This window comes from Crocodylus porosus, unplaced genomic scaffold (genome assembly GCF_001723895.1).
Source record: "Crocodylus porosus isolate Cpor-Errol unplaced genomic scaffold, CroPor_comp1, whole genome shotgun sequence".
NCBI classification, from domain to species: Eukaryota; Metazoa; Chordata; order Crocodylia; family Crocodylidae; genus Crocodylus; species Crocodylus porosus.
In genome coordinates this window covers 23,277,910-23,297,940 of record NW_017728931.1, presented here as the reverse complement: position 1 = coordinate 23,297,940, position 20,031 = coordinate 23,277,910, and the positions used below count along the sequence as shown (strand labels likewise).

Genomic DNA, 20,031 nt, shown 5'->3' with positions numbered 1-20,031 from the left:
CCCCAGCTGACTTCCTGCCCTTTGGGCAGGGGGCTGGACTCGATGATCTCCCGAGGTCCCTTCCAGCCCTGATGTCTATGAAATCTATTAAAGTCATGGCAGGCGAGAGCGGGGTTGGTGGTGTGGGAGGAAGAACTACCCCAGTGATGAACAGGCATGGAAGGGGTGGAGACAACTACAAGGAGATCAGAGCCGCCCTAGGGTGGCTGGGGAAGGCCCGCTGGTCGCAGCCTTCAAGAGGAAATGGGACAGACACTTTGCTGGGATCATTTGATCTCAACAGTATTCCTGCCCAGAGCGGGGAGGTTGGACTTGATGATCTTCTAAGATTCCTTCCAGCCCTAATTTCTATGTATTCTCCACCAAGCTTATGAAACACACACACCTAAATTAGACAGGCCTGACCTTGCTATCATTGATCCATGTTTTACTTTTACATTTATAGTAAATGTAATGGAGTCACAATTTTTCTTTTTTTATTTCACGTTGTAGGTGGTTGAGAAACACAATTCCAGATGACTCCCTTAGCAAAGTTTGTTCATCTCATGACCTATTGAAAAAAAATTCCTTTTTTAACAACAAGTTCTGCAAGCTCAAGCAGTAATTTGAAAATTAGGAAGGTTTCTCTGTGCCATCCCTTCTGACGTTCTTCCTCATTTAAACAACTAGGTCCCCAGTTTACAGACCAAACCAAAGCTGAGTATTAGGATCAATTTTGGTGTGATACTGCATCACAAGTCTTTACGAAGACTAAAGAGACATCACCCTATGCATTTTATTCATGAGTACCTCATTAACTTCACGAGACAGAGTATGCCCTTGGTTTAGCATGATCTACATTTTAATAAAATGTTATTAAAGTGCTACATAGATTTCCCTTAATTGAGATACTGGAACAAAATAATACACCTTGCAACAAAAAGCTATTGGTAGTCACCCTAAACTGTTGGAGAAACTTAAGAAAGAAGTGACTGAGTAAAGCTCAAAGGTTGGCTGCAGGCATGGTGTCTGACTGGACGGAGACAAATAGCATGTTTAGCCGCAGTAGATTCTTGTGAGATAAATCATGCATGCTGTCCATTTGGTGACAGTGGGCTTTTTTTCTAGCACATGATATCAAGCACCGATTTGTGTCATTACTCTGCACTGGTATGGGCTACAAAAAACCTGCAGCTGAAATGAACCATCACCTCCAAACCAGACTGCAGACTGCTCATAACAGACGGGACAGGAAGAGTGGGAAGCAGTAATGTGAGAAGAAGACTGAAGTCACTGGAGGGAGACTAGCTGGGCATATGGCAGACTGGAGGAGGATGAAGAGATAAGAAGGAAAAACATACAAGAGAGGGAAAAGCAAGGAGAAGGAGAATGATGAGTAACTATGTTGCATGGTAAATACTGTACAATGTCCCATGCTTTCATGGACCTTCTGTGCCCAGCCCTCCAGTGTTAAGAGGTCATAACATAGTCCTCAGCTTCCTCTGTGACATTTATATATTTCTATGCACGTCAGATGCTTACAAGAAAGCTTTTGCTTCTGGTAAAACCAACCACAGGAAGGGCAGGGAAGGATGTAGCAGTAGCAAAATGCAGAACCCACTACAGCCCTTAAAAAGTGCAACGACAAAAAACGAAAGTCTGGGTGCCCCAAAATAAACTGTTTGTGCATGAGGCTGTAATAACAAAAAGAGGAACTTTATACTAGCATCCGCTGCTCTGGAGTGGTACAAAAGCTATAACCATGCAAGTTATGAAAATAGTAAAAAATGAACTATGTAAGGAGCAAAGAAATATTATGTAAATGAAGTCAGCTAAACAGTGTGCAGGGCTGAACTACCAATAAGCTACTGAGACGTAGCACAGCATTAGAGGGAGTTTAGAGAATGGAGCCAGGAAAAGAACTAAGCAACAATGGTTTAATTCATGAGGGACCAAAGTTCATATCCTGCCCAGCCCAGAGTGAGTACAAGGGCACATGTGGAAAGGTTCAAAGGTTACTGGTGATGTGCTAAAACCCATAGCTTTTCATTAAGAAAGGAGAGAAAAAGTTCCCAAATAGAATGATCAAGCCTGCCAACCTTCTGCTGTGCTGTGGTCTGATGTTCTGCATGATTGCATGGATATTGTAAAAAGATGTATTTACTTGACACTCAGACAGAGAGAAGGGAATCAGTCATTTTTACAGAAAGATAGAGATTTTTACCACAAGCAAAGTTATTTACTTCTTTACGACTGGGAAGGACACTGCAAACAGCTGACAAAGCCTTAAATATACCTCACCAGGTATCAGGCCTCGGTACGTCAGGCTACATCTAGTAGGACTATGCAAAGCTTCAGTAGCTGATTTGATTCGGAGGAGATTCCGCCTGATTCAGTGACCAAATTTCCAAATCTGAATCAAATCAGGAGACCCATTAATCTCTCTGAATTGAATCAAAAGCCTCTGAATCAATTCAGAGAGATTCGGAGATTCGGTCATAGACTATACAAGCAGGCAGAGCTGGCGAGAACTGCTGGGGGAGCAGCCAGACGAGCCCTGGCTTGACGGCACCCCCGGGAGAAGCCACAGCTTGTCCAGCTGCTCCCCTGGATGCTCTCCCCCTGCTGGGGTGAGGCAGGCAGTGCTGGCAGCCCCAGAAGAAGCCATGAGGACTGGAGGGAATGATCGGGGAAGCAGGGGAATGAATGGGAAATGGGGGATCAAACCAGGAGCTGGGGGATTGAACCGGGAGCTGGGAGGAATGATCAGGGGATGAGGGGAACAAACAGAAGCTTCCCCCCAGCTCCTGGTTCAATTCCCTAGCTCCCAGTTTGATTCCCCAGTTCCCACAGCTTCTCCCAGGGCTGCCAACACTGCCTGCCTCGCCCCAGCACGGGGACACCCAGGGGAGCAGCCAGATGAGCTGTGGCTTGAGCCAGCAGCCCTGGGAGAAGCCATGGGGGCTGGGGGGAATGATCGGGGAGCTGGGGGAACAACTGGAAGCTGGGAGATGGAACCAGGAGCTGGGGGGAAGCCCCTGTTCATTCTCCCAGCCCCCAATCATTCTCTCCAGCTCCGGATTAGATGCCTGAGCTCCCAGTTCGATCCCCCAGCTCCCCAATCATTCCCCCCAGCCCCTGCAGCTTCTCCCGAGGCTGCCAGCAACTGCCTGCCTCGCCCTGGAAGGGGGCAGCTGGGGGAGCAGCCAGATGAGCCACAGTTTCCCCTGGGGCTGCTGTGAGCTCATCCAGCTCCTCTCCCAGCTGCTCCCACCAGCACTGCCTACCTGTATACTCTATGGCCGAATAAGATTCAGTGCCAAATATCTTCGGATTCGGCCAAATTGAATCACTGTCCCTCCAAATCGCCAAATCCAAATCTGAAGTGAATACTTTCTACTTCACACAGGCCTAATGCCTACACTTGCCACCAGGACAGGTAGACAAGCGTAGCATGCGACTAGCTCAGGTACCCACAACAGTGAAGCTACAGCACTGACTGCACAACCCCATACAGGAACCTGGGTAGATACTTGGCAGCTGAAACCAATTGCCAGCTTGGGTATATCTACATATACTGTAATCATACCTCCAACTTACCCTGAATAGTGATTATGACACCTCTTTAGATTTATTCTAGCAGGCTTATGGTACATATGACCTATGTTCAGCTCTCAGCAAGTTATTTTCTATTGTTCTGAATCTTGTATAACAATTCACAGCAGAGCAAAGACATCTCAAAGTATATATGAAAAAGTCCCATTTTGATTTGTTCCTGTTTTGTGGTTACTTTTCACTAGGGAAAATGGTCATATACTATGCAGGAATATTTTTCCACAAAAAATCCTATTATCTCTGATAGAACTTCTGCACACAGGGCTAGAATTTAGCCACAGTAATGTAATAAGATCAAGATTCACTTATTAAACAGTAAACTCGTTTTACCATAGGCACACAAATGTGTGTGTGTGTATATACATATCTATAAACAGACGTGTATACACATGCACACACACACAGAGCATATACTTCAGTGAATCATCTTTATTTCTCATATTATTATTAGTGCAGTTACAAACTGTTTTTTTTCCTTCCATTTGGCGTTATTCAAATTTGTGATAGTAACTTAATTTTTTCTGTTGTTTTCTGACACTTTATTTGCAACACATTTCCTTGTTATTTTCTTTTTATCTGTACGAGCTTAATAAAAACCATGAAAAAGATATGTTCCTTTATATGAAATGGCCAATATTATCTGGGCGTACCTCTTTAGTTATAAAATGTGTTCCATAAAGTTGTACAGCCATTTAAGACATAGAATACAATCATTATTTTAACATCAAGATCTAATATTCTGAAATGTAAATGTCCCATACAACAAAAACATTACCCATAGTCAACTTTATAGTTTAGGAAATAGGTAGAATCAGAAAAAACAGTGAAACTGTTACATAATACAAAAGGAAAAAATTAGCCAAAAAGCCTAACTACTGACATTGCCAGAAAGATCTAACAGATCAAAAATAAACTTAGTATTTCCATGCACATTTATTTAATACAACAATAGAAGCTAGGAATAAAAATAATAAAATTAATCTGATTCAATTTATCTTTTCATTAATATAACTATTTGTTATATCTGGGCTGAAAACTCCTAAAGTGACATGAGTCATGTTGAATATACAGTACCTGCTGCACTCTGAGTTGTTATACTCTGCCCACTCCCACACACACAGTATGTAAGACTTGGATACTCACCTCTAAAAACACTCTAGACAAGCTTATGCCAGACAGAATTCTGACCCTACAGATGTTACACAGGAAATTCACATTTTTAATACACAGAGGTCTGAGGTAGAGTTTAAGAACATCTTCCCACACTTTCAGGACTTCTATAATTGATAACAAAAGGCATACCTGATGTGCCAATATATAGATATTATGACCAACATCTTTTGGGGAAATACTGTCATCACCATTCTCCTCCTCGTGGTCACACTCTAGACCTTGATTGTAAGCATTCTTCATTACATCCACCTTAGAAACAAATAAAAACAAATGGACATGAACCTACTTAAATTCCATGGAAATTGCGTACTGCCTACAGATTACGTTTGGACAGGTCCCCTGGAGTCCTTTGAGCTGCATATGTACACTGAAAAGCACTTTTTGAACGAAGAAAAGATTCAGAAGTTATTTGGTTTATTCTTATCTTAACCTTCATTGTTTTTCTCTTCAGCAGTTTAAAACAGGCTGTGAAGTGTGCAGTATAATTGTTGTCTGGTGCTTAAAATGCTTATTTTAGGTGACACTGGTCTAGACACAGAAGATGCTTTATGTCACTTCAGAATGATGATCTAATAATTAGGGCATTAGCTTGGGGTTCAGGAGACTCTCTCAAGGTTTCTGCATGATCCTGGAAAAGTTTCTTGGTGTCTCTGCACCTTGATTCTCCTTGTGTAAAATGGTCATAACAGCTCTTCCCTGCTATACAGGGGCCAGTGAGGATAAGTACATCAAAGATTGTAAGATTTTCAGATGCTTCAGGCCACATGAGATGAGTGAGACCCTTTAATGGAGTTATGTGGGAAAGAAGAATTCCATTCATTCTTCTAGACCTTGTTATGAGCCAGTTAGGGGTCCTGCATTCTTTTCAGATAAGGTGATCTGGAAGGACCATCATGCCTGGCTGAGGCAGGATGAAGTCACTGGATCTGTGCTTGTATATGGTAACATGGGCAATGATGAGCATTCCAGTTTCATTTGCCAACCACCCTAATAGGCCCCTATCATTGTCCCATGGCCTTAAGTTTAACTTGTACACCAAGAGAGCTTCATACAAGCAGAGCTATTGTCTAAACTGTCTCTCACCACATTCTCATTAAAAAGCTAAGGAAACATGAATTAGATGGAAATACTGTAAGGTGAATACATAACTGATCAAATCATCCCCCTCAAGGCGCAATAATCAAGGTTCAATGTCTAGTTGGGCGGAGGTATCAAGAGCGATTCTCCAAGGGTCCGTCCTGGGGCCAGTATTGTTTAAATATCTTCCTTAATGTTTTGGAATGATGGGATCAAGTGCACACTTTGTAAATTTCAAACAACAACAAACTGGTATTACAGACACACCAGAACATTTTCAAGAGCAAGTTAGACAGACACTTGACTACAATAATGTAGTCAGGGATGATCCTACCTTAAGCTTAGGGCTGGACTAGATGACCTGATGAGGTCCCTTCCAGCCCTTGTTTCCTATGATCCTATGAACATCATACAAATGGAGAGGATGAAATCCTGAAAACACTTAAACCAATGGCAATGTTGTTATTAACTTCAAGGAGGGTCTTATTTAATTGGTAAACCCTTTTTTAAACACTCACTAGTGAGACATGTAGAGAAAAGCATTTGTGACAGGACAGGAACCTCGGGGTCGCCATGCTCCCCCCTAGTTACCCTCTCTACCACACCAAGCTGCCTATCCGCACCTTGCAATCTCGCCCACCACGTGTTTGGTCTTCCGTGTATTATGGGGAGGCTACCTTTAGTCTTCTTGGCTACGGTTCTCCTGTGCTATACCGGTCCATTTTCTGGAATGGGGCTCAGGTGCACCCCAGCCTTATGGGCTATGCATGGCTCCAACCACCCCAAACCTCGTGGATGTACCAGACGTTCTTTGGTCTTATTGGATGCCTTCTCGCTGCCCACTCTCTCTCGGGGCTTCTCGCACTGCCCACTCTCGGGGGACTGGGACTCCCACACTGTCGTGGTTTCCCTATGAGGCCTCCTTCATTCCCTTATAGCCTCACCTGGTCCCCTGGTAGACAACAGCAAACAATAACACAAGCCCCTGGGCTATAACACAAAAGCTAAACCACTCAGCTAACCTCCTCTGAGTCACACTCTGCAGGTGCTCCATCCTTCACCAGCATAACAAACTGCTCGCGTTCAGGCCTTTCCCCTTTGCTTAGTTAGGCAGCACTCCTTCTCCTTGGCCACCAGCTGAGACCCCCTCTCCCAGCCTCCAGCCTGTGCTTTATAGAAGTCAGCCCTGCCCCTTCTGGTCAGCTGACTCAACAGGTGTGGGCCCCTAGCTCTTCCCGGTTGCCCTGGCAACCGACACCTGGGTGGCCATTCCTGCTCCTCAAGTAGCAGGCACCTTAGTGCCCTGCTACAGCGTTCATGGGACAAAAGACAAAAAAAGTCCAGACAGCAAAAACTGATATAAGATCCTAACAATAATCATCAAGATCAAAATCATATGCTTCAGAGCATATGTCTGTCAATGAATCTCCTGCAAGAGCCAGGAAATAATTCTCCTCATTATGTAGAACATTGCACAATTCTGGGATATTTTTTTCTTTTGGTAACAACTTGTGCTAGAAGCAAGATACTAAATGGATCTAATGCAAAATGGGAAATCCTTTGAAAAAAATCCTAGTTCATACACAAATCTATGAAGTTCAAAATGGCAACACTCCTTTCCCCACAAAACTTTGGCATCAGTGAGGAAGCTACACAAATTCTGGGCGTTGTAAAAGGGCGTTTGACAGCTGCATGTTTAAAGAAAGGTCACTGATGCTGCTGGCAATCCCTTGCTATTGAGACCTGTAACGTATGCCACTTACAACCTGTTTCTAGCCAGAAGCATGTTGCAACAAACTCACTAATTCTCCAAGGAGTTGAAGAGAAAAAAGAAAACCCAAGAGAAAGAAGGCTATGGATTAGGTACCAGATATTGGAAGGGTCAGGGATTCCAAGGAAACAATTTTAGAAAGAAAACAATGAATTGTTTCTTTGTTAGCTGTCCTCCAGCAATGCCATTCATGTATGATTCTCTATACCTCCGCCAAACCCCACCATATCAATGGACTTTGCCTAGGCAAAACAGTCTTAGTCTGTTTTCCAAGTCACCGCAGCTAAAAGGTCAAATCTGGATGGGAACAACAACTCACCCAAACTTGCAATCATTATTTAGAGTTATGGGAACTAATGCAAATATTATCTGCATTCAAAAATATACCAAGAAATGTTCCAATATATATATTTATTTTTGGCCTGTGTGGCAAATATTTTTCTTCTTACTCTGTATCGCATACTGTGCATGTACTTTAGATACCTCTCCAACAAAGGATCCCTATGCTAATTACCCCCAACCGTCTTCAAAAATTTATATAGGGCCACCTGGTCCCTAATTTCTCAGAGTACTTGAAGACAGTGAAAGTGAAGTAATTTAATGATAATTTACTTAGGAAACAATTACAGGAAAGTGCTTGGAATGGATAAAAATAATGAAGTTGTAAAGACTGAAATCATGCACACTTGATCCTTGGAAAGACCTTTTTGTGAATTAGTACTAGCCTGATACACTGTGTTACTTTATGGTGCCAATACCCTTCAACTTAGATGCAAAACATTTAAAAATGTTTTGATGATAGGTTTGTTTTAATTCAGCCAAAAAAATATGTATATTCAAAATATTCTTACCAGTTCCCTTGGTCTCATGTTAAAAAGGATTCTTTCAGCATTCTCACTGTCATGCCTGCTTTCCATAATAGCCAGCAAAAGCTTGGAGGCATTGTTCTAGGAACACAAAACCAAGATAATGCAAATTTAAAAACTATTTCATGGATTAACGATCCTTGCATTTGTTTTAATTGAGATTGCTAGGACCACTTTTTTGGTGGACAAGATTTTAAATGACTTTCATCTTTTGTTTTATGGATATATTTAATAGTTTTTCCCCAATTTAATGTCACCATACTGCAAATCTAACTGTATAGAATATCACGAAAGGGGTATTTTAAATATTGAAAAGTATCTGACTGAACTACAACACTTTGGTCTGTACTGTGCACAATAAATGATGTTCTATTTCCTGTTTTTATTGCTCACCTAGCACTTTTTATAACGGTATTTTGTTAAAACAATTCACAGCAGAGGTAATTACAAATGGTATTATACAAAAGGTTTTGTCTATAATGCAGGTTCCCTTTCCTTTTTTTTTCCTGGGCATTATTAGTGATTATCTCAAAGGCTATAAAATAAACTGGTTACATACATTCCATAATCTGAAAACTTTATTTGACAACCAAGTATTCAGCATATTCTTGTATTCCTGAGGGGAATGTAGAAAGATATACTTTTTACTACTATTTGCTTTTCACTAGCATCTTAACCATAAATACCATATTTACTCAAATCTAAGACAACCCTAAATTTAAGACACCTCTCCATAATTAGATTTGATATATAGCAAAATTATAAATTTGTTATACTTGTCCAAGTATATACTCTAATTATCAGAGGTCTGTCTTTAATTCAGCCCCCTCCCACTCTTGCAGCAGGGAAAATGGCTGGGGTGGTCATGTGGCCCCCTTCCCTATGGCCCTCCCCCAACCTCTTCCCTGTGCATCCCCTTCCCCCACCCCTTACTGTCAGACCTTGCTCAGGCTGTTCATTCCCCAAGTACATGGAAGTGAGGGGCAAGCAGAGGCTAATTTGAAGCAAGGGACCAGAAAACCTTGACTTTGAAAAAAACCCCATACCTTTCATAATTTGCATATATGCAAACTATTATGCATACTTGTAAGACTTCATCCAGAATTGATGCATTTAACTTTTTTTTGCAAACTGCTGCAAGTTTCAGCATAGGTTTTCCATAAACATACTTTTGAACAATACTTTTTTACCTACTTATACACAGTACAAACTATCCATGACACTAGTCCAAAACCAAAAAGGCTCATGATTTATTATATATTTCATTGAGCTGGGGTCCAGCAGAGTCAACAGCATTTCAAACCATGGTGACCCCAGAACCCAGTACTGCTCAGTATGCATGTGTGCTTCAGATACCTCCCCAACGTTGGATCCCTATGCTAATTAGCCCCAACTCATAACTGGACCTGGGTGTTTTTGTCACAAGTTGTAGGACCCTTCAAAACTGAATATGCAGATGATGCTTAGGGCCACCTGGTCTGGCTTCACCCCAGGAGGGCAGGGCGACACCAGTTACACAACAGGCTAAGAGAAAGGGCAACAGAGCCTCTTATCTGCACAGATGTTTGGAGATGTTTGCCAGACATCTAAGCCTGATGAAGAAATAGGAATAATTGGAAATGGGAAAGAAGGCTGTTCCGCTGTGGAAGTACAGAGGAAGTCAAAGTGTATCTGAAGTTGTTCACCATGAGTTGAAAAAGAGTCAGTGCTGAGGGGGACTGAGCAGAATGGGCAGTACATCTAATTTCAGTAGCACCTTTGCATGATTATTTTAAGATACATTGTGGCACCATATTATAAGTGAAACTGGTAGCGTGTCCATTATTACAATTATCTGGCCCTTCTTGATATATGAACCTGTTTTCATTGACTTATAACTCTGCTAAATATTAAGTCCAGGCTGAAATTTCCCACTCTGGATAAAAATTTCTGAGAATGAGATAGAGGAAAATATGTTATTTTGCCCATGCTAAGTAATTTTGGTGACCTTTTCTTTGGGTAGCTATGGAGCTAAGAAATGTATTTTTTAACTACAGGGCTTAAAATTTGGCAGGTTAGTGGCCCCAAGGACACGAGAGAGATTTATTCTGGCGTTCTGCTTCGCCTTCCATTTTGACGAAACAGTGTTTTGTTTTGAGTTTCATTTCATTTTGAGAGCACTGTTCCATTTTGTTTCGTCAAAATGTTTTCGCTGTTTTGATGCTGTATCAACGTTTTGCCCATAGGCTATAATGGAGAAGCACAAAACTGCCTGTAACTTTGTCATTTCTTGCCTGATTCCAATGCAACTTGCAGGGATGGTAGCCCCTTCTGAGGCCATGAAGACTGCCAAGTTTCACAGACATAGGTGCAGAGATTTCTAGAAAACTGCATCTCAAACTTCTGACAAGCAGGAGCTGGGAAGCAGGAGCAGCATGCTATGATCTGGCAGGCAGATCAAGGGCCACGGAGATTTCTTAATACAGGCTTTTGTGTGTGCATGCATGCACGATGTTTATTGTAATATCCAAAACCTGTATTTTGCAACCTTAGGATTGCACAAAAAATGCACAAATTCTCCAAGGAATAATATAATAATATAATAATATAACAATAGTTAAATGTTATTAGTAGTTTTGCCATGAATGTCAATCTGCGCAAGACAGATGATTTAATCATTTAGATCCAATTCTTGAACAGAAAAATCAGGGCCGCAGTCTCAGTCTTTGATGTCACAACTTTTCTCATCAAACATATTCTATTTGAGTAATAACATGTTATCTACAGAATTACACAAAATGGGCCCAGCTGATCTTTGAGGCAACGCCTACTGAAGATATGACAAATTATTTTTTCCTTTATATATTTGTTTACAAAATGTTGCTTTATAAATGTCTAGCACAATAATTAAATGGCAATCAAAACTGTACAGGAGTGGATGTAGCTCTTCAATTTTACAGGAACTAACTGGAATTTTGATTTCAGTGGAAATATTTTTGTGCTTAAAGATGTGCTTACTAGGGCTGTGTGAAGCTTTGGTCCCTGATTTGATTCAGTGGAGATTTGGCCCAATTCGGTAGTCAAATCTGTGAACCCAAATCAAATCAGAGGACCCTTTAATCTCTTCAAATCAAATCAGAACCGTCCAAATCAATTCGGAGAGATTCAGAAAGGTTTGGTGACTTGGACACAGTCACGGCTTTAAATATTTTATCTACATACCTCCAGGTAGCAGGCAGCTTGTGAATGCTGTGATTGGGGGGGGGGGGGGCATGGAGTGTCCCACAGAAGTGCAGGGTGCTCCCCAGCACGCTCAGCAGCAAATCCAGAAGTAGTGGACTAGGAGCACTTCCGGTCCACTTTCGGGTCTGCTGGGAAGCGTGCAGGGGGCCCCGTCACACTTCCACAGTTTGGCGATCGGTGCCACCTGAGTCTGGGGGAGGCACCGAGGGTCCCTCCACAGCCAATCACCTAGCTGAGGGGTGCGGGCAGTGGCCCCCCTGTGCATTCCCCAGCATATGCGAGATGTTCTGCGTGCCCCAGCATTACAGCGCCCACAAGACGTGCTAGCACAAAAAAATATTTAAAGCTGTGTCTGTGTCCGAATTGCTGATTCTCCAAATCAGCATCGAATCTTCAGATTCGGATTTGGCTGAATCGAATCAGGGACAGTGATCCAAATAAAGGAATCGAATCACTGTCCCTGATTTGGGCTGAATCCAAATCCGAATCGAATATAGCCCGCTTCACATACCTCTTACATGTTTTACTGGAAAGGGGTGCGGATTGATTTCCCAATGTTATCACAGTTATTAAAATCCCTTTGATATAATTACAATACTATTATCAGACATGTCACCAGTATGATGTAATGTAGCCACAATGAACTACTTCTCTGTTACAGTGGAGATTTACACATCTACAACAGAAAATGATCATTCTGATGGCAGGAAAATGACAAAAAAATCACTAGGCAATCTGTGCTCTATAAAGGAAGACAATGTCATGCTAATCTAGGGATCTACACATTTCCCTAAGGGATACAAACAAAGCAAAAACACCACCACTTACACACCTGCAAACACACAAGTGCCTGTGCATGCACACAACTAAGGAGAAAATTAAAATACACTAATTTAACTTTGCTTTTGACAGTATTTGGCACTTTAATTGCAGGCCTGCTGATACATACTTTTTCTCCCGTTTGTACCATTTTTAGAGTCCAATATATAGAAATGCCTGCTTTGTTACACTACTTGAAGAGCACAGCATTTAACAGTCTAAGGATTTTTTTTTATATCTGGGGTTTAGATACTTCATATTAGATACAAGTTTCTGTTGGACTGGGATCTTAAAGAAAGATAAAACTACATTCAAAGGCATGATGGCAGTAGCTGATTTACTGATATCCATGATGGTTTTGAGGTTGATTCACTGGTTATCCTGAGCAGAACCGAGTTAAATTTGCAAGGTTTGTTTTCTAATGCTGCTCAGTATGTTTTGCTGTGGTAAGATAAAGAAGTGTCAGCTTACCTAGAGCTCCTGCATAGGCATTTTTCCCTACAACTACTTAACTCTGGATAAGTAAGTTAATGTTTACTATACCTTCAGCTGAAGCACTAGGTCCATACAGTATTTGCCAAGGGGGTTTATGTCATTCAGAATCAGTGCAATTATAATGTCAATTCCATTAGATTCATGGGTGGCAATGCATGTCTAGAAATAGGAGAGACACATATACATAAGCACAAAACAAGGGTCCAGATTCAACCTGCACTGTGAACCACTGAACCTCAGAGCCAATGCAAAGTGGCCCTAAAGCAAGCCTCAAGAGGATCACTATAGTGGAGGAGAAGACTTCAGTAGTGTAGAGCCAGCATATCACACCCCATCCACACCCCTTTGTTGGCACAGAGTATGACTGGAGGAAAGGGAGCATGGTGAGGATACACCTGTTTTGGACCAACCATGATAAATCACACCCTCTGGTAAGTGCAAGAGCTGCCCTCATATGCATTATCAAGTAGGGTGACCGTCTGAGACAATGTGAAATCCAGGACACTGCCCCCTTTCCACTCCCTCAAATCAGCAGCACTGCTGCAGGCAGAGGCATGGGTGGGGGCAGGGATGGAGCAGCATGGTACAGCTCTGGTATTCAGGCAGCTAAGGGCCCAATGATCTTTACTTCACAGGTGTTAACAATCCTCTCCCCTTTTTAATAGTCATTCGACTAACCAAGCTAATCTCCTTTAGGGCAATTTTGCTGTCTGCTTCCCTACCCTGTGCCCAGAACATTCATTTTAATTTTTACCACTTGACTGGGACTGGCCTTTCAAATTTGGGGCTGTCCTTGGCCCAACCAGGACATATGGTCACCCTAATCATCAGCCACGCATTGAAGTTTTCTTCAAACCAAATTGGCTATTTCTCTGAGTTATATTTCATGGTCTGTGCCTGAAAGTGAAGAACTAGGCCATGGTTTCTGAATTGTAGGTATATATAATGATGAAATATGCAAAAACTGCATGCAAAGCCTGGATTTATACAAACAATATTTAACTTGCATATGCAGATAAATACTTGCATTTGGGTATGTGATTGTATGATTCGACTTCACACAAGCAGTTTTTCTATATACCCCTATGGGTACATGTCTCTTCTTTTTCAACAGAGTCCAACATTTTTAACTATAGCCAAAATTTCTTTCTGAACATTTCACAACTACAATGCTGGCTTTATTAAGCCATAACATTATCCAGCTAAATAACCTGTGGTATTTTTATATCAATTAAGATCATAGAGTAGGAAACTTTAAAAAAATAAAATGGAAATGACAGCATGGAAACTTGTCTCTGAAATATGCACAACTGCATCCTCAGCTGCTGGAAACAAGCATGACTCCATTCCTCAGTTACTTCACAGCAGGCCATGGAAATGAAGATTAAATAATCATTTATTTTCATTATTAGTTTTCTTTTGTGAACTTAGTCTAAAAGTTACCTTGAAAAGAGGCTCTCCCACCTTTTACAGCTTTGTAATTATCACTGTAGTTTCAAATTGTCTGCCCCATGAAAGGATATACCTCAGAATTGTTAAGGAAATGCAGTTATTTAAACTTTAGCTCATTTAAGATTTTTTGAATATTAACAAAAGGTGTTTGATTGCCTTGAGTGGTGAAAAAAGCATTTTGCTATTCCCTAAGATATATACTATGAAGTAACAAAAATACTAATGATAGGTGTGTTATCTAACATTTTACCATTGTTAGTGTCATAAACCATATTTTGTCTTTGTTATTCTGTCTGTAGCAAGTTTTTTCACTGCTAGTCCAATTATACATATACTGTAACCATGTCTCTAGGATTAACATGTCAACACTATGTCTATGAGAAGTATGACTATGAGAAGTCCTACTTATTTCACCAGGTCTACTCATGTAATTAAGTACACATGGTTAAGTACCTAAATTTGTGTGAACAGAGTACACACTTTAAAGTAGTCCCTGAATATATTATATAGCAACATACACCTCATACTTCCCCAACCTTGAACATATTTCATAAAATCCCTGACTTCTGATTAAAGAATTAAAGAATTATATTTAATTTCATTAGCCAGCTTCAAAATGCTGGTTTTGCAAATACAGCAGAACAATGAGTTACACTTCAGGCCAGTTATATGAAGTAAAGGCAGCACGTTTTAGAAACTTGCAGTCTAAAGCAGCAGTTGTCAAACTTTTGCACCTACACAAGGTCAAAAAATCCTGGTCCCACCAGTTGATGAGCAGGGAGGGGAGTGGGGGGTGAAACTGGAAGTCCCACTGGTTAAGAAACCCTGGTATAGAACACATTACTGCAAGAGAGAGTGCCGCAGTGAGGAATCCTGTACCATCTCTCAGGAATCCTGTACTACCTCCTAAATGGGAAGTAATATAAAAGCTTTCATGGCATGCCTGGCATATTCTAATAACTTTTTCTCTTCCAACATGTTCTTGGCATGGGCCCAGCATCACACTACCTCTGTTTCTGGAGACAGTGCATGCTATAGTTCACTTAAGTATTCCCTAGCAGGGAACTGAGGCAGCGTATATACATCCCCTGACCAGTCATAGTGGGGCCAGTATTTCACCCTGGCTACATCAGAGGAGCTGAAACAAACCCTGGTTTTGAGGGAAGTGTGTTTACAAGGGAGTGAGTCTACACCTGTATTAATGCATCTTTGCTACAGTGCATTAAGTTTAATAGCTCTAATATGAGGTACTACATAAATGTGCAGAAGCTGGCGTTACTGTGCTGGAGCAAAGGCACATGGTCTTTTTGTAACACTTAATGCACAGTAGACTAATTCCACTACACATAAATGCATTAGTAGGGCTTTTGCCTTGATGCATGAATACACAGTACAATTGGTCTACTGCACATTAAACATCTCATGTAGATGTACACAGGGTTTCTCAATGCTTATAAAGACTTCAAATGTGCTGAAGCAAGCCATATTATGTGAAGCAGTATGAAATATTAAAAAAAGGAAAGGGTTATGGTATGTACATAGATATTCAGATAAATTCTGTGTCAAGACAGGTTTATTTCAGCTACCTGATTTTCATGGCATGGGCCTTGGCAGTATTCAGTCAAACTCTCAAGAGTTTGGTTCACAAGCGCAACATTCCTCTCATTGATATATAGCCCCAGGAGGCCTAGTCCACCTGTTGTACTTCCACAAATACAATCTAAGAACTGGAGGGTCTCACAAACAAGGTTGTAATTTGTTTTATTGTTCTGATGTCTCAAAAAGTTCTGAAAAGAAAACAGAGGAATTTAAGGTCAAACAGACAGCCTTTTGGCATGCAACCACAGGTTATCTTAGATATTTTCTTCTCAAGGTATCATTTGTCAGCACTGGATCCAGCCCAGCTTTCCAACCCCTCAACATTCAGACTACACATTCAATCTTATAGTCAGAATTTCCTGATTTTTTCATTATAGTTTACAATCTTCACATTGCATTGTTATTTTGGCATTAGCTTCCTTTCTTAAAGAGAAAACCATGTAAAAAACAAAAAATCCCAGGTCAGTGACACGGAAGTCAATTTGTAGATTTTTAGATAAACTAAACAACACTTGTAGGCTCAGTATTTATTAATTCAGATCCCAGGTCTTATTGAATAAAAATTTGAGAATTTTAAAACTATCGATCTCTTAATGTTGATTTGACACCTAGCCCTTAATAAGATCTACAAAGTAGACTAAAACTGAAGAAAGGAGTAACTAAAAAGTTACACACTTTTAGTATACGCAAACCATTACTGAAGAATGGCCACTTAATTACTGATGCACGAACATACAGTTTATGGCTCCTTAACTGTGCACTTGCACCAATGTGACCATGCCCAGCAGCAGCACATTCAAACATGCCACTATGCTCTGCATTTACTACATTGCAACCAGAAGCAGTGTAACCGCATCCATGTGGGCACTGGAGTGGGTAATAGGACATGCCACAAGGCAGTGCGTTTTCCTACTCCTGATACCAGGCAAGCAAGATTACATTGCTTCCCATCAGTGGGGGCCTAGTGCACACAGAACAGAAGATACTGGTCTTGAGCATGCTAAGATTGAGACCCTAGGCATGGATATAGAAACCAAACAAAAAAAATTCTATAAAATGCCATCTTTTACCACAGTGTATTATTGCAGTGGAACATGAGTGGAGCCTGATTCTCATTTACACTAATGCCCACCTTGCATCACCTTTGCAGGTAGAAACTGCTTTAAAATTGTGCATCAAGACAATCAGACTGAGCACATTTAGCCCTTGAAAATGACTATGTCAAAAAAGAAATAACAAAGATTTTATACTTTTGGATCCAGAGAAGAACAGTTTTAGGCACTGAACCTGCAGCGGGATCCACAAGCATATGCCTTTCTTCCTTCATGGAGCCCCAGTGATAGGTCTTGCCTTTGTATGATTAGTGTCATCTCAGTTCAACCCAAGTTTACCTGGAGCTCTCGGTTGTGGTTCTCACATAACAACTGAAGGAATCTCAGTATTGGCTGCATGATAGCAATAGCAGGACTCATTATCGCTTCATCAGCAGACTTTTCTTCTGCATTTGCAGCGTCTGTTCCTGCACCCATAAGATCAACCTCTGGGTCCATTTCTCTCCTATACACAGAATAAGCTTTGGATGTTGCACAGGATGCTTCTGTTAACTGGCCCTTCATACCTTCTTTGAGATGCAGTGTCATATCCCTTACTGGAAATAAAGAAGATAAATTCCATGTTTTCTGAAGGTTTTTCCCCTTCATAGAATCATAGAAGTAGGGTCAGAAGGGACCTTGTAGATCTTCAAGTCCAACCCCCTGCTTGGGCAGGAGAAAAAACTGGGCTCAAATTATCCCAGCTAGGTAGGCATCAAGCCTCCTCTTAAAGACCCCCACGGTAGGAGCCAAATAATGTTCAAACAAACCAACTAACAAACAAACAAACAATGTCTATAATAATAACTGTGGCTGCATACAGACATTTGGGGAGGTTAGAGGGAGGTTAGATTGAGCTACAAATGACCACCTAATCTAACTTAGTTAGCCCAGGTGCAGACCTTACTCCAGTTAGGTGCATCTAAGTATGAACTGTACAGAAGTTCAGGACAGTTAGATCAGTTTAAAAATGGCTGACTCAATCTAAGTTAAGTGCATCTCTGAGGTAGTCTAACTTAGCTCAGGTCAGCGATACCAATCTAACTGAACATCTCTACACCCAGTTCCCACCCAGTTTCCCCAGGGCTGGGAAACCCAGCAGCTGGCTCTAGCCTCAGAACTGTGCTTTTCCTGCCCCCTCTTTGGCACTGGGCTATTTTTGCCCTACCCCAAGCCCATCAAACTCCCCATCCCACAAGCTGCTCCCAGTGCTGGTTTTATCAGTGTTCACCAATGCCAGGAGCTGAGGAAGTAAGTCAGAGTGGGGGGAGAGGAGGAGGGTAGGTTCATGGGGGCGGGGGGCAGGGAGCTAAAAATAGCCCCAGTTCCCAGGGGTGAGGACAAGAGCTCCCCCCCGCCTTCCCCTCAAGCCCCCATGCAGACCCCATGAAGCTCCGCCAAACCCTCCTGGACCCCAGCAACTCTCCTACCAACCCCACCTGCCCCACCCCCAGTCACCATCTTTCTTCCATGTATAATAAAAAATTAGAAGAACCACAGGCCAGGGATTCAATTCTCATTCTTCAACAAGTCTTGTGAAACAGCCCTATTAGTGGCAGCTTTATGTTTGCGCACATAAAAAAATATAGTGTCAGATCCATTGTTCCAGTGGTGTTTCACCAGCTCCACTTCTACAGAATGATGGTGGTTTAAACCAGTGACGATCTAGCCTCTAATTAAATGAAACCTGCAATTAGCAGAAATAGTATTTAGAAAACTCATTTTCTGACAAGCTGTTGTTATTTCAGGAGTCCAGAAGAGTCCAGAGCTCTGAAATGCAGGGACAGTATTAGTGATTCTTTGCACGCAGATCCTATATAAAATAAATTTCCTATCCTCTGTTTTACAAAAATGCCTCTTTACCTCTTTTTTTTGGAACAGATATGGTTGGGTCATTATCATCATCCTTTTTCTTGCTTCCCAAATCAATTGTGTTGACTGTCACAGTTGATCGTATTTCCTGCTGAGCAACTTTCATGTGGTCATATAGAACTTTAAAGAATTTTTCTGACTTTTTTTGCTCCTTCAATTGCTGATAAGAGGAGTACTGGGGGGAAAAGGGGTTTTTTAGATATCATGCATTTAAAGAAAGAGAAGTTTATTTTTTCAGCAAAATAAGTAATCTCTGCATTATCAATAATTACCATATTATAAAAGATCAAATACTGGTGACTGCAAGACTGATTCATTCACCAAGTGAATATACTTCTACAATATAAACCTACACAAATTAGATTCTTTAGTTCAGAATTGTAACTTATATATTGCTTATAAAATGAAATATTGATCTTTTTAAACTACTAACATTTACATTAACACTGTTTTTGATGTTTTGAAGAAATGCCCTTAAACCTGTTCAGAACATAACTTAATGCTACTGCTATTATGAGCTTGGGGGCAAGATTCATTTTTTAAAACTCTTTAAAGTTCTTATATTTAAAAGTGAAACATGACGTAACTAGAGATAATACCGATATGATCATAAAAAGCAAATTTAAAAAGCACTATATTGTATAGACACAGTTGAAAAGTGGGGGGTTTTCCCCCACGTTGGAAGTCTACAGTAGGTCTGTGCAAAGTGGCTAGTATTCACTTCAGATTCAGCAGGCAGTGATGCGATTCAGTGATTTGAATCACTGTCCCGATTCAGTGATTTGAATCACTGTCCTGATTCAATTCGGCCGAATCTGATTCAGAGATTTGGCAGAAGCTGAATCTCCAAATCAGCCAGGCCAGGCCCATCCCCCACCCCTCTCCCAGCCCAGCAATGGCTGCCCCAGCTTGGAGAAAAAAAAGCCCCAGCTCACCGGGTGCTGCCAGGCAGGGGGCAATCCCTACTGCCCCCCACTGCCCCATGCTGCATGGGAGGCTC

At 41.3% G+C, this 20,031-nt stretch overlaps 1 protein-coding gene across 1 annotated transcript in view; it reads right to left on the bottom strand.

The window, feature by feature from the left end:
- Positions 1–20,031, bottom strand: part of ITPR2 (inositol 1,4,5-trisphosphate receptor type 2) — a 361,003-nt gene that overhangs the window by 35,484 nt on the left and 305,488 nt on the right. Inside the window, exons 40-45 of the mRNA XM_019544387.1 lie at positions 19,023–19,206; positions 17,460–17,716; positions 16,056–16,256; positions 13,066–13,176; positions 8,467–8,562; positions 4,897–5,016 (exon numbers count right to left, since the gene is read on the bottom strand). Of these exons, the coding sequence (XP_019399932.1) occupies positions 4,897–5,016; positions 8,467–8,562; positions 13,066–13,176; positions 16,056–16,256; positions 17,460–17,716; positions 19,023–19,206 (969 nt within the window). The remainder of the gene's footprint in view (positions 1–4,896; positions 5,017–8,466; positions 8,563–13,065; positions 13,177–16,055; positions 16,257–17,459; positions 17,717–19,022; positions 19,207–20,031) is intronic.